The sequence below is a fragment of the Tursiops truncatus genome, chromosome 3 (assembly GCF_011762595.2).
Source record: "Tursiops truncatus isolate mTurTru1 chromosome 3, mTurTru1.mat.Y, whole genome shotgun sequence".
In the NCBI taxonomy this organism is placed as follows: Eukaryota; Metazoa; Chordata; class Mammalia; order Artiodactyla; family Delphinidae; genus Tursiops; species Tursiops truncatus.
Window position 1 is genome coordinate 123297067 of NC_047036.1, and position 16184 is coordinate 123313250.

Genomic DNA, 16184 nt, shown 5'->3' on the forward strand with positions numbered 1-16184 from the left:
GTAGAACAAGTTGGTTATCCCCAGCAAAGTAGTACTATATAGGGAAAAAGCGTCCTACTCAGTTCAGTTGAGTTGCATGTACAAACTCCATTTTATGGTGGGAGGGACCATATGGGGGAACTTTATCATTTATTGCAGTGACGTTGTACACCCTTAAATAGCCTTACATTTACATAAGGAGAAAGTTATTCTCTTTTCAATTTTCTTCCATTCCTACTGATTTCTTCAAGAAAACCATCCCAGTTTTTTGGTGCTAGTTTGCTTTAATATCTCTATAGCAATCATCTCCCCTTTTTTTTTTTCATAAAGACAGAAGAGGCTTAGAGCATTCGGCAGGCAATAGTATCTACCTAGAGATTCGTGACAGACTTTCCTTCTTGTGAGGGTAAACTGGGTTCACATTTACAGAAGAGATATCAAGTTTTCTGTTCAAAGGTTTTCAGTTCCTAAAAATGAGTCCATTTAAAGAAAGATATAAAGCAGATAAGAGTATCTCTGGTACCCAGCTATGAAAGTGACAGAGGGATATGGCAATGACCATGATGGTGATACATGAATGCCTGAAGTTCAAGAAGCACTGATTGAAGATGTCCTATAGAACAAGCTTTGACCAACAGTGATCAAATGTGTACAATCTCTTGCTAATATTATTTCAATGTACATTTGGATTTATTTATTAGAGCAGACCTGTAGGACACACAGCCTGCATGTTATAAATGTTACAAAGGCAATAAGATCCTTGTTAAATTTTTAGAAAGCTGCTAGGGGAGGGAGTCCTAAATCTGCAAAGCTCTTTAACTTTTACAAAAGGGATTTGCAAGTGGGACTGAAACTCCACGGACCATCCGTCACTTATTATTTATTTACCTAGTTGCATTTCAAGCCTGATTTGCCAGACGCCACATGTGCTCAGAGGGCTAAGAAACACTTTTGTGTATGACCTCTAATTTCAAAGCTTGGAGTCATTATTTATTTATGGACTGTCTAGAAAGATTTTCTCTACTTTCTTCCGATGCCTTATTTCTTCCTTCCCTTTACTGCTTCTGACATTTGGGAATAGTTTCTGAATCTCAGAAATGTGGGCAATGGTGAGACAACATGAAGGTGACTTTCATTAAAGCACCAGCTGTCTCTGCCTTAAATAGGAAGCAGGATCCCCTCTCACACCGGTGCAGATAAACTCTGTGGAGCTTCACAGCTGTGGACAAGGCCTCCCCCAACCTCTAGAGGCCATCTTTGCACGATGTACAAAAAGGTGCTGTGTGTGCCTACCACAGCCTTGGGAAGGTGACCACTGGTAATGCAGAGCCTGATTTCGGGTTCTGTCCCCACTTCCCCCTCACCTGCTTGCCTTTGTGCCCCATATATTGCTCAACCATTTGTCAGGACCCTGAATGGAGACATATGGGTCCTGTCAACCAAAAAAATATACCTTCCATTCAGAGAACAACGTTTCGGTCTTGGATCTCAAACATGGCTTCATCTTATTCCTCCCGTGAGGTCGTCCTGTTCTCTCTCATTCAACTTCTTTCTCTTCCTCATTTTCTTGTCAACTTGATCATTGTAGATTAGGAGAAAGATCCAGGAATAAATTAATCTTCGAGTTCATCCACCATTAAAGACTACACTTGGGAAAGATTGTGTGATATCGTAGATACGAGCATGGGGTTCTGAGCTCAAAACCCAGTTCTCTCACTCACCAGCTCTGAAACGCTCGACAGGTTGCCTAAAACTTCTCTGCACCTTAGATTCTTCAGGGATGAAAGGCGTCCTTACTTCTCAGGGTAACTGTAAACACTAACTGACACCCTGTTTATAAAGTGCTTGATTGCCACGTGCACAAGGAAATCACTCAATAACGGTTAAATGCTAGTATGACTCCATGAGGTAGTAGGGGCTTTCTCCCCTACAGAAGGAAGCTTAGGTGACTTCATTTTGTTTTATATGACTTTATCTATATCATATAGCGTAAGTGAAAGCTGGGTCCTCACCTGTCTTTACTAAAGAATTATTTTGATTCCAGGTGGGATATACCAAAGATTGTGTGTGGCTACTTCTTAGGTCTTGTGTTCAAACAATTTTCTCTGACACTTAATTCTCAGGTAACTACACTTTCAGTGGCCCATTCTGCCTGTCCTTCATGCACGCAGGGGGTTAAGCCCACTTTTCAGGGCATTTTATTCTTGGTTGGACTGGGGGTCTGTTACTTAGGGACTACAAGTAGGCATCCCGGTCTGCCTGAGGGACGGTCCTAGTCTACAACTGTTATCTAGTGTACTATTTACAAAGATCTTTTTCACTCTCAAGTTTTGCGGTTTGGACAATGACTTAAGAGGGGGCTTTTCTGTATTTTTTCCCATCCTAAACTCAACTGGAGGATCACTGCAGTCAATAAGAGAAACACTGCTTTGGGAAGGACTGGATATGTGAGTGGGATAGAAGCAAACAAAAAGGTTGCGAGCCATTCTCTAAGCATTGTCCTGGGGCTCCCTTTCTGGAGAAAATAATTTTTTGAGGTTATTTACTTTCTGTTTATTCAAATTCTGAAAAATTAAGCTTTTAGGCATTGCTCAGGGACCATAATTAACTACTTTGAAATGAAGAAATTCCCGGTGGCCCTCGCTCCCCAGCTCATTATGCACAGCTGCTCTTGTGACAGCCAACTGGACCACAAATCAATGCCTGCCTTTGGGAGTGCTTTCTGGTGTGATTTTCCAAGGTCTCACGTTCGAAAACTTCATTTGTCTCCTCTGTCTCCTCTCCTTCTTTTCACCCTTTTCACCCTTTATGGACTTTTCACCCTTTATGGACAAGATCATGTACGCCTCTTGCATGGGGACTTAGCAACTGTAAAGGATAACTGTTTACCTCTAATACACCTCCTATGCCCGTTCCTCCAAGTGAGCTGCGTATTACGCCACATAGCTTATATTCTAATTCAGCACCATCAGTAAGAGGCAGAAATTTTGTTTTACTCTTACTGATTCATATTGGTTCATGTTCATCAGAAAAGGCTGATATTTAAAGAAGCTAAATTCTTTTGTAAATGGAGAATCCTTCCACTGGTGTGAATGAACATTCCTTATACATCAGAATTTGACTTAAAAAAGTCTGCAATTTAGAGCATACCTGTTCTCCTTAAATGTCTCACTCACTAGTTCAGAGCCCAAGATGGCATTAGATCTTGCATGGCTCATAACCAACTGTCCTGATATATAGGTTTCATGTCCTACCAACTTAAGTACCCCATCTAATTCTATCAGTTCAATAGTGTCTAAAATTCTTGTGTTTTTCCTAAGCTATTCAGGAAATAAATGCTGCATACAAGGAGCAATAATGTCTCCCTGGTGTATCTGAGAGAATGACAATTACCACATCATCTATAATTTAGGTTTCTTAATATCATCCCTAGTCACAGGGAACAGAGAAAGGCAAAAACTCGGTTTGGGGGTGTGAGGAAGAAATAATTCTGCTACCTTAACAGCTTCTCCCTTGCAGAGTCCCAAAATGTACCTAAAAATCAAGTGGGTAGCATCTTAAAACCTATATATACGTATACATATATGTATATTATATATATACACACACACACATGCACACACACACACATATATAGTAGAACTCTGTACCCTGTCCCCAGATAATCAGGTGTATAAGTCTCTGCTAGTGCCTAACGATATGAATTTTTAATAAGAATCCTAGAAAAATGTGGCACACATGATCTAACTATTTTTGAGTTGAGGAAATTTTTGAAAGTTAGGAGCCACGCCAACCGATTGGTTATGGTGTCCTTGAGGGCTGTGTTGAGAAACATCCCCAGGCTGAACACAGGTACAGTGCAAAAGAGTATAAGTAATGACCACAATGACGACTAAATTCAGTGACTCAATACTGTGAACTCCAATTTTTAATGTGATTCTGTGCCTCAAGGTACAGAGGTGAAAAGAACTGGCAGATCACTCCCTATAGGGTGTTCACAGTGAGGAAGTTCTGAGCCTTGTATCTGAAAAACTTCACAGTAAGGCAGTGTTTCTAACTGGGGATGCTTTCGCTCTACCGTCTCTCCCTGCAGGGGACACTTGGCAATGTCTGGAGACAATTTTGATGGTCAGGATTCTATCTAGGAGAGGGAAGTACTTTTGGCATCCAGTGGACAGAGGCCAGGGATGCAACTAAGCATTCCACCATGCACCGGACAGCCCTTCACAGCAAAGAATGATCAGGTCCAAGATATCAATAGTTCCAGGTTGAAAAACTCTGTTCTAAGGCTCCCTCAGAGCTGGGGCTTATGGAAGAGGCCAGAGTGGTCCCTCACACCCAAGCAATTCCTGGGTCCCTCCATCAGCAGGTGACTGAACCTTCCTCTGTGAGCCAGAACTCAGATTCACTTCCACAGCACAGAAGGGACCATGGCAGAAGGATCCCCACGGTGAGCACAGGGAAGCATGGCAGCATCCTGGGCCAGGAATGGAGACGTCGGGGCTGGTGGCCAGGGGCTCTGCTATCCTTGTTCAGCTGGAGGGCAGCAGGCAACAGTTTCCAGTAGATCCTGACCCTCAAATGATTCCTGCCCATTGTTTACTATGCACCCTGGTGGGGGAACCCTGAGCCAACCAGCAGATAGTTCTTTTAGTTTGTTCAGCCATTTGGTCTTACGCTAAAGCGCAAAAAGTTTCTGGGCGATTTATAACCCACCAAAGAAGTCCTGGACCAAATTGTAGATCCTCATTCTAGCTCTGCTACTTCTAAGTACTGAGAACTTAGCCACAAACAGCTCTTCTGTAAAATAGGAACTACTTGATTAGGCTTAAATGTACAAAAACCTTTTGAAACTTGCAATTAATCATATGAATGTAAAAAATACTACTTATGACATTAACATTCTTTCAACCACATTCGAAAGAAATGTAATGAGTGAGTACTTACTGCAGTCAACATCTTCTACTAAGCCTAGTCTTCTTTTAAAAGTGTGGTCTCAAACTTTACTGGGTATCAGCATCACCTAGGGAGCTTTTCTAAACACTGGGCCCCCATCCTCCGAGTTTCTGCTTCAGTACGCAGAGATAGGGCCCAGGAATGTGCATTTCTAACACTTTCCCAGGTGATACTGATGCTGCTGGTCTGGGGACTGCACTTGGAGAGCCAGCTGACTCTGAAACATCCTCTACCTTCTACATGAGCATAGCCAATCTTAGGACTGAGTCGGTTAGAACAGCTGCTCGGGCTAACGTAGAGGATCCCATGCCTGGCTGCCCATCTGAATCACCTGTGGAGTTTCTTGTTCTGTTTCTAACGTGGATGCCTGGCTCTCCCACCAGTCCCACGGCATTGGTGTCCCGGAAGAATGAAGTCCAGGAGTGTGAGTTTCACAAAGTCACTCTGGAGCGTCTGATCATGACAAATAGCAACTTCCTGCCAAATGCTGAGCAAAGCCTTCCACAGCATTATTTCATTTGATCTTCCCAACAACCTCGTGAGAAGATGACTACTATCATCTCAACTTTACAGAGAGGATAAGTCACCTTTTTGAGGTAGCATAGCTGGTTAGTATTAGAGCCGGGACTTGAAGCCAGGCAGTCAGACTCCAGAGAACAGACTCTTAATCATTAAGTCTCCAGGCTCACCTGTTTTGTATCAAACCTTGTGAAACATTGACCCAGTGCTTTGAGCGTGACCCATGGGGAGAAACAGAGAAAGAAAATACTGAAACAACCTATATTATGATAGGGTGATTTCTGGAAATCATCTGTTGGTACCACTTATGCAAAAATACCTTCACTTTCAGCTTGATGAGTGCTACTTTATTAAAATGTCATCAGATATAAACAAAACACTTTTTGCACCACACAAAACCCTGGTGATAAAGACAGTGAGATTAATCGTTAGCGGCAGACTGGATGCTATCAGGGAGCAGAGAGTGCAGTTGGCAGGGGGAGCGTGGTCTGTGGGATATGGAAGAAGAATCCCCTCCAGTTACCACCGTATCTCATCACAACCACAGAAGCATGCAAATGGAAATGCCAACACTTCACGATCCTCTCAAAACATATGACTTTCCTGCCAACAGCTGACAGAACAGGCTTATCCTACTTCTGGCTGTGAATGTAAGGACCGTAATACACTTTGTAGGGTGTGCTCCCTTCTGAACTTAAGTGTTAGACCCACACTATACTGCCACGAGTGTGAACACTGCAGAGAGACCCTAGAGATCGTCTAGTCCGCCCGTGAATTTTTTTTTTTTTAAGGGAAACAGGTTCAACACAGGAAAGGAACTGCAAGTGTACGATGTATTGGGAGCAGAATTCAGGGCAGGACCTAAGTCTCCTGGCTCCCAGTCTAGGGCTCTTTCTAGAGCCTCTTTAAAAATAAAACTTGACTTTTCCCTACTTTCCCTTTGTACATTATTTTGTTGGGGACCACTGGGGGACAATCTGAACTATCAGACAAAAAACTACTAATGATATTCAGAAAAACAAGGAGAGAAAGAACTCTTTCTTGGCAAAGAAATAAATATACGCATCCACAGTCATGTCTGCTTTGTATTAACAACATTTGTTTCTTTAAAAAAAAGATGCTGTAAAGATGCTTGGAAATTTGATACTTCAAATAGTTCTTATCTACCCCGCTCTTGATTCTCACAGGCTGTACCAACTTAAAATGCTGACAACAGGCAAAAATTGCCTAAGTAGAATTTACCAGAGCGTGGGCTCTTAAAGACCAAGGTTAAAACTTTCTGACATTGAACTACAAACTTACAACCAGACGTTAACCTTTCCGTGTTTTGGCACCTGGAGGGTTGCTGGTTTAGACTATATTGGTCTTGAGGATAGGATAATTGACTTTTTACTGTGTGTACCCAATTGCAAATGGCGTACAAGAATTTACAAACTAAGCTTCCAGGTACTATTGATAAAAAAAAAAAAAAAGCGTGGTCTGCCGCTGGGTTGAATGGAACGTAACGTTCTCTGTGGTCCTTCTCCCTCACAGGGCACGTGCACATCACAGACTTCAACATCGCTACGATGCTACCTGTGGAGATGTGCATCACCACCATGGCCGGCACCAAGCCTTACATGGGTATGGGCCCCCTGAGCCGCCATAGCGACTAAGAGGAAGGCTTTTTTATTCATTCCTGTAGACACCATGTACTACGGGTTCAATCATCTGTAGGGCCTTGCAGCTAGAAATGACGAGTCCCCCTCTGACTTTACCTAGAGAGCTTCTAATTTCACAGGTCTGCGGTGAGCCTCAGGCATCTCCTTTTAGCAAGCACCCAGACTGACCTCGATTCAGGACAGTCACGGATTACATGTAAAAACACTATTTTATGAGTTATTAAGGACAGTTTCTACCTACTTCCTGATGAAGAATATTAATAATTAATTCAATAAATATCTACTAATTGCCTCTGTGTACTCAGCACTGTTTCAGGTGCTGGCGGTGCTGCAGGGAGCAAAACATACAAGGTCTCCAGCCCATGGAGCTTACCTTCTAGAAAAGGAGTTAAAAAAAAAAAAAGAATCAAACAGAGAAGGTACAGCCATAAGTAGGATGGTAATAAGTGACATAAGTATGATTATAACCATGATTTACATAATCCTGCATAACATGCATAGGGCTGTAAGTTCACAAAGTACCTTCCAGTTATAATTTTGGTTTTAGGTTTATCACAACAAGCCCATGAATAAGTCACAGGTGAAATATTGGAACTTGAAATTAAAGGCAAGAGCAATGCCACTTTCTTTCAATATTTCATTCTCTTCCTCATGGAACTGAAGAGAGAATTAAAGAGAGAGAGGAAAAGAGAACTGTGCAGGGCCACCTCACTTTCCAAGAGAAAGAAATCATCTGTGGGGAAAAATGAGCCTGATTTTATATGGTATTTGAACAACTGCAAGTTCCTGGCTTCCAATTATCAGTGGGGGGAAGAAGCCTCCTTTGTCCTTCTAAAATAATGGACACGTATAATTCAGCCTATTTTCTTGCCTGAAACCCATGGTACTCAAATGATAAAAAGGGATCTCTGAGACTGCTGGTCCGATGAGTTTATTCCCTAGGTTTCCTGGGTTTCCATATTAAGGGCTACTTGGTTGGAGCCAAATCAGAAAATGTGCATCTGGGTTTTCTAAGCCTGGTTTCCATGGTGAGAGGAGTAAAGGAAGCCCAACTTTGTTTTCTCTCCCCAGTGATTTTAAATACAATATCCGTATAATTTGATTCTCCTAAAGGTTGGCATTTCCAGTCTTTTCACGACATAGAGCTAGGAGATTGGAATCCTGTCAAGTTTCTCCGCACCTCTCCACCCTCACCCTTATAATTAACAGTTACTAATATTTATTGAAAGCATTCTAGGGACCAGACAATGTGTTAAATGTTTTGCATTCATTGACTGATTAAGTTTTTCTCAACAACCCTGTGAGGCAAACTGTAATTATCACCATTTTACAATGAGGAAAATAAGAAGCTAAATAATTTGCTCAAGATCACATGGCTAATAATTGAAAAAGCCTAGATTTAGAGCAAGCTCGTTCTGACTTTAGAAAACCAAGCTTCTCCCTAAAAGAGAGAGATAGAAATTTAAAAGTTTATGTATTTATGATTCTTAAATAGATGTAAGCCAAATTAGGTAGGCCATACTCTTAGAAATGTTTCTAGTTTTATTTAAAAAAATGAATATCTGACTGTCAACGCTTATATTTTCATCCAGAAGTTATTCTTGCCTTTGATTTTTGGATGGGAATCTTCCTAAGAGGTATCACAGGCGGAAGTCTGCTTTCTCTTTTTAAAAATTATGTTCCCGGGCTTCCCTGGTGGTGCAGTGGTTGAAAGTCTGCCTGCCGCTGCAGAGGACACGGGTTCGTGCCCCGGTCTGGGAAGATCCCACATGCCGCGGAGCGGCTGGGCCCGTGAGCCATGGCCGCTGAGCCTGCGCGTCCGGAGCCTGTGCTCCGCAACGGGAGAGGCCACAACAGTGAGAGGCCCGCGTATTGCAAAAAAATATATATATATATGTTCCCAATAATTTGGTAAAATCTACCTAACAGACATTCACCAGCACTCATTTTATAGCATTCCTGCAGAATGTAATTAGCAATTAACCAGAAAGAAAAAAAATTCTAAAAAGAAAGAAAACTAGGATGAAATACTGAATGAAGATTATAGGAATATACAACATTTTCTAATGTAAGATGCTTAGCATATTATACAGCAGTTCCTCGACTCTGGCAATAAGAAGATGAGCTGTCTGTCAGTTCTTTTTTTTTTTTTTTAACATCTCTATTGGCGTATAATTGCTTTACAATGGTGTGTTAGTCTCTGCTTTATAACAAAGTGAATCAGCTATACATATACATATATACCCATAACTCCTCCCTCTTGCGTCTACCTCCCACCCTCCCTATCCCACCCCTTGTCTGTCAGTTCTTAAGCACCTGCACCCAACAAGGAAGTTTTACTTTTTTGAATTCCTCATCTTCTACCTCCATGCTCTTTCCAATCAACTCCAATCCCTCCTTCTCCCCATCCGTGGTCTGTGTAAATATCATTCAGATCGCTTAGAGCTTAACCAATTAAAACATTCCTCTTCTCCAAATTAACCAAACCAAACAAACAGATATACTATGGAAAATGCTGATTAAGCAATGGGGAAATTCATCTCTCTACTTGTAGATATTTAGGGTTTCCTTCCAGACCTTTATTCTGTATACACACAAACACATTTTTTTAAGTTGGATCATACTGGAGTTTGGCAACCTAAATTTTCACTTTAAAATGTAATAATAGGCATCATATAGTGAGAATCTATTATGTCCCAAGCATTTTGCTAAGTTTTTAACATTATATCATTAAATTTTCAAAGCAACTCAACGAAATATGTTTTCATAGATTAAAAATAATCAGGCCTACAGAGAAAGCGACATGTATAATCACACAGCAAGCAACTGGCAGAGCACAAAGTTAAATCCAAATCGAAACATCTCAAGTCTGGAATGCTGATGGTGATGACAACAGAGCAGGAGGGGTAATGGCTGACATTTACTGAGCTCTTCCTATTTGCCAAGCACTGGCCTAAGTGCACGTGTGACATCATTTAAACTAAAAGCAATTCAGTGAGGGATGCCAGTGTCTAACCCTCCACACGCTGCTGTGCTATCTCTCCGCCTCCTGGCAATAAGTGTGTCTCAGCCAGAACGGAAACCACTACTCTCTGACTTCAGAGCCCGGCTCTGCACAACTGACACTACTTATTTGTCCAGGCCCACATATATAACTATCGTTTTTAATGTTCACATGCTACAGAATTAGAGGGCTGCATCAAAATCTATTGAACCAATTCTTTATTGTTGAATTTTAGGTTATTTCTCATTTTGAAATATAACTAAATTTGTGATAAAAATCCTGTTAGCAGAAATATGTGCAACAACTTATTTCCCGTGATAAATCCCCATTCAAGGAATTTCTGGTCAAAGGGTATATACGTTAATGCATTTCCCTCCTGAAAGTTTGCGTTGATTTCTACTCATTTGCTCTGGAAGCATCTGAGGATATTCACTTCCTTGCATCCTCACCAGGGCTGCGCTGTCAATATCTTAATCTTCGCAAAAAAGATAAGTGAAAACGGTACCTCATTATGACATTAAAATTGCTTTTAATTCTTTTGTAAGTTGCCTGTTCATGTTCTTTGCCCATTTTCTATTAGAGTGTTAACACATTTTTGTCTATTTCTTATTATGTAAAGAATTCTTGACCTTTATATATAAAGGATATTAAATTCTAATGTATCATGTGTTATAAATATAATTTCCTACATTTTAGTTGCTGTTCTTATAGCATTATTGACATGAAAACTATGTTCCTAACATCAAACCCTTAGTCATATTCTTTTGTAGTCTATTTTTTTTTATTTTTAAAGGTTATACTCCATTTATAGTTATTATAAAATATTGGCTATATTCCCTGTATTGCACAGTATGTACTTGTAGCTTATTTTATACCTAACAGTAGTTTGTACGTTTTAATCCCCTACCCTTATATTGCCCCTCCCCCCATATTGCCCCTCCTCTCTTCCCTCCCCCCACTGGTAACCACTAGTTTGTTCTCTATAACTGTGAATCTGCTTCTTTTTCGTTACATTCACTCATTTGTTGTATTTTTAATTTTTATTTTTAAAAATCTTTTTAACATCTTTATTGGAGTATAATTGCTTTACAATGGTGTGTTAGTTTCTGCTTTATAACAAAATGAATCAGTTATACATATATATATGTCCCCATATCTCTTCCCTCTTGCATCTCCCTCCCTCCCACCCTCCCTATCCCACCCCTCTACGTGGTCACAAAGCACCGAGCTGATCTCCCTGTGCTATGCGGCTGCTTCCCACTAGCTATCTATTTTACGTTTGGTAGTGTATATATGTCCATGCCTCTCTCTCGCTTTGTCACAGCTTACCCTTCCCCCTCCCTGTGTCCTCAAGTCCATTCTCTAGTAGGTCTGTGTCTTTATTCCCATCTTGCCCCTAGGTTCTTCATGACCTTTTTTTTTTTTTAAGATTCCATATATATGGGTTAGCATATGGTATTTGTTTTTCTCTTTCTGACTTACTTCGCTCTGTCTGACACACTCTAGGTCCATCCACCTCACTACAATTTCATTTCTTTTTATGGCTGAGTAATATTCCATTGTATATATGTGCCACATCTTCTTTATCCATTCATCTGTTGATGGACACTTAGGTTGCTTCCATGTCCTGGCTATTGTAAATAGAGCTGCAATGAACATTTTGGTACATGACTCTTTTTGATGTTGTATTTTTTAGATTCCATATATAAGTGATATTATACAGCATTTGTCTTTCTCTGACTTATTTCACCTAGCATAATACCCTCCAAGTTCATCCATGTTGTTGCAAATGGCAAAATTTCATTCTTTTTTATGGCAGAGTAGTATTCCATGGTATATATCTACCACATCTGTTTTATCCATTCATCTGTTGATGGACACTTAGGTTGCTTCCAGATCTTAAACCATTAGTCTTTTTACTTTATAGCTTCTACCTTTTATGATATTCTTGGCAAGATCTCCTTACCTCTAGATTTTAGACATGGTTACCTATATTCTTATTTTTGTTATAGTTTTATTTTTCTTAATCCAGCTATATATGTGGTAAGATACACAGTAAGGATGTGACTTCATTTTTGTTATATTCTTAAATAATTGTTTTGAGACCATGTATCAAATAAGATCCCATACATGCTGATTTGAAACATGTTCTTCATAAACTAAGTATTTTTGTATACTAGCATCTGTATTCTGTGGCTTTCAAATCAATTATGGTAGCTTTACAATGTGGTTTAACACATGGAATGCAAGTCCCTTTATCCTTTTTCAGAAAACCTTTATTGTTCACATATTTTATAGAGGAAATTTAGAATCATTTTTGTAAATTCCATGAATTATTTCTGTTGTACTATATTTATATATCAGTTTTTGTCCCCTTTCTTTATGTCCTGAGCAGAATCTACTGTCCAGTTGCTTTAAAATCTGAAAGCCAAATAATGGAAATCCAAATAGCTAATAAGTGTATTAAAGCATGGGCAAGCTTATTAGTACTCAGGGGAATGCCAATTTAAACCACAATGGAAGACCATTACATACCCACTAGATTGGAAAAGTCACAAAGTTAGTTAATGTCGAGAGTGGATAAGGAGGTTGAGCAAAGTCTCATGCGTTGCTAGTCAGAGCGTTAATTGGTACAACCACTGTGGTAAATAGTTTGGCATTATCTAGCATGGGTGAAGATGCACAGCCCATCCCAGAATTTCCCCTCCCAGAAATGTAACCTAAAGACGTGTGGACTTAGAGGAGTCTTACATGTGCAGGAATGTTCATGAGAGCATTATTCAAAATACTCCAAATTGAAAACAGTCCAAATGGCTATTAAAAGTAGGAAAGGAGGTAAATGACAGTGTATTCGTATGGCTTTGAATGTGAACAAACTACGTGCAGCAAGTTGGATAAATTTTATACACATAATGTTGAACAAGAAAAGCAAGTCACCGAAGAAAACGAGCAGTAAGATTTAACACACACACACACACACCCATGTTATATATATATATGCACAAATACATATACATATGTTATACACACATCTGTTATATATACATAATGTCATATACACATATATACATACACAACATACATATAACATATGTATTACTAAAATAGGCAAAACTAAGGTGTTGCTTAGAAATGCAAACGCAGGTAGTAAATCTATGTAGAAAGGCAAGAAGAAAATTACCGACAGAAATTCAGGATAGTGGTTACTTCTATGGTTGTAAACAGGACAGGACCCAGTGGTGGAGTCAAGATTCTACATTGTGCCCTGTGTAAGGTTACGTGGCCATTTACTTATAAATGCTTGTTAATTTTTCTTTTATGTTATATTTACTTTTCTGAATGGAAGTATGGAAATAGTTTAAGAACTAAACGAAATACTCAACATCTTTTTTGAAGGAAACTTAGTCCCTCTCCACCTCTATTTGTACCATCTCAGGAGCAAGGAGTCCTCCTGTAGGGTTGATGGAAGCCCTCAGCATCTCCCTGCCCTGACTTTTCAGCTCTTTGAGGGCTCAAAGAATTACCCATCTGTTATGCTTCTGTATGTTGCCATCATGTTTTTTCTTAGTGTTCTTCCAAAATTCCTTAATGCCTAGCATACCATGAATATTTGTTGAATGAATGAATGCATATTCAAGTATCTTCATGCCGGAAAACAGTAAGTAGAAGAGGATTCTACTCATATAAACTCCAAGGGTGGTCCAAGACAACAGAATACACAACTTTCATAGAGTGATGTTTATGCTGGTGGATAATTTCTTAGCACAGTTGTCTGTTTATCCCTCAAAGTTCTCTGCAGCTTCTCTGAGATATCTGTCACCTGGAGGGACTACGTCATCTACAGATGACTTGCTGTGAGATACTGATAAGGGAAAGCAGAAGTATAGCCCACTCCATCCAGTCTGTGGGAGCACCGTGGGTTCAGGACCATTATCTCCCAAATTGCACGGGGAGCTGTGACTTGCAGAAAGAATGCAGTGACGCATGAAAGGTGAACCCACCAGGGAATGAAGCTTCCTTAGTTCCGCTACGGCGGGCTTTTATAGTCTGGGTCAACCCCGGACGTTGGGATGTCAACATTCTACCTCTCTAATTGGATGTTGCCCACAGGATTTTCCTTGAAAGTGAGTGCACCAGGCAGGGCAAACCTGTATGGAGGTCCCACATCACACCAATTTCCTTTGTCCAGAGCCAGCACCTTACAACCAGAGGCTTGGGTCAAGTGTGCAACTTTTGGCTAGGTAAAATTCCCATTATTATGGATGTTTGCCTCTCTAGAAGAGTGCCTAGTTTTTTGAGTCCTTTCCAGGTGCCAGACACTGTGCTGAGATTTTGGCATGCATTATTATCTCATTTAGCTTCTCACCTCTGTAGGAACTGCCTTCTCATTGTTCTGATTTTGCTGATGAAGATTCTCAAGCTCAGCCCACTGACTCGTTTAAGGTCACGATAAGTGGTGAAGGCAGTTGGTGAACACAGACAGCCTGGTTCCAGCTAATGTTTGCAACCAGGGCTTGATTGATTGGTTCAGTATTGTTCCTTCTTTTAACCAGTTTCTGTTGAGTGACACTAGATGCCAGATTCGGTACTGGATAAGCAAACAGAGAAGAGACCTGCCCTTGCTTTGTACTTCATTTTCCCCACTCCATCCCTCAGGAGTTAGGTACATTCTTGGAAGGGTGTGTAGAAGGTAGAAGGTTCTCAGTGTGTTAGAGAACACATAACTAGGGGTCTCCACTGGGGTAAGATTGACTGAGGTTCTGCCTTCCACTGGAGCCAATTCACAGAACTATGGGACAAAGGGTCAGTGCCCCACAAGTGATGGAAAACCGTGTCTCTCTCAGAGTGCCCCACCCTTTCTCCTCTCCCTCAGCCCCAGTACAGGCTGCAAATGCTGCCTTTGCCTCTTCCAGATGACGCTGAGATGGAGAGTCAATCCCATGTAGTTGCAGCTAAATTCTGAACAATGTTTGCAGCAGTAATACAAATTTACGTCCTGATCACAACCCTTCCAAATCAAGACAATGAATATAACCTCTTCTCAGCCTTCCTGCTTTCAGAGTCAGCCACACATTTGAGGCCTGATGGGATCCAAGTTTTCATAGGTGCATGTTCTAAGTCAGAGAAGAATTTGTCCATTAAGGCCTGTGTATGCCTGTGTGTGTTGGTGACGAATGAGAAAGACTAGAAAATTAGAAACTTTTGCCTGCAGTGAGCAATCTAGCAATGGACGATAAACGCACATAAAAGTGTTGGTACACTTTTCCCTGGTAATTCGCCTTTGGAGGAACATGTTGGGAAGATAGATTTGTTAATGTCTCAGGGAGTAAAACTGACCTAACTCTTCTGTGTTTTTCAGCACCTGAGATGTTCAACTCCAGAAGAGAAGCAGGTTATTCCTTTGCTGTTGACTGGTGGTCACTGGGAGTGACAGCATATGAGCTGTTGAGAGGCCGGGTACAGTAGAATTACATTTCTCTTTAGTTACTCTTCCAGCAAGTTTCATTTTTACAGTGAAAGGATTGATTTTTTTTTTTTTTTTGCCAAAAGTCAAGTAGTTTGTTTCAGAGATGAAAGTAACCATGCCATGTGATGCTGGTAACAACCCTTGGGACTTCCGCCCATAATTAATTCACTCTCCTACATATGGGGCCAAGCATGTGAGTTGACATTAAATTATGCAGATAAAATTAAATGAATTATAGGGATATTATTAACTCCCAGAGAGGGAAAATCAATATATGTCACTCCGTATCTTATATAAATATATTTGTTTGTTTAAAGAAAATAATTTTGCAGTCAGAGTCCAGGGCTCTGATTCAGTGTGAATTATTAATACAACACAATTCATGCCCTGTCTTGTTGGATTCCTGTCTTTCATTTGCCTCTTGAGTTCTGGGTTCAGTGGCAAATTAGAGTAGTTTCCTTTTAGAAGAAACATTTCTTAAACTAAGAAAATGCCTAGGAAGAATTTTGCTAAGAAAAGATTTTTTTCTCCCTCCCATATTATTGTACCTCGTGGTAGTTCCCTGTGATTTGATGTAACTGACAATGTATTAACACTG

General features: G+C 40.4%; 1 protein-coding gene across 1 annotated transcript in view; it reads left to right on the forward strand.

Annotated features, from left to right (window-relative positions):
* The window catches only part of STK32A (serine/threonine kinase 32A), a 120155-nt gene that overhangs the window by 86519 nt on the left and 17452 nt on the right, over positions 1-16184 (forward strand). The window contains exons 7-8 of the mRNA XM_019924654.3: positions 6988-7077; positions 15479-15576. Of these exons, the coding sequence (XP_019780213.1) occupies positions 6988-7077; positions 15479-15576 (188 nt within the window). The remainder of the gene's footprint in view (positions 1-6987; positions 7078-15478; positions 15577-16184) is intronic.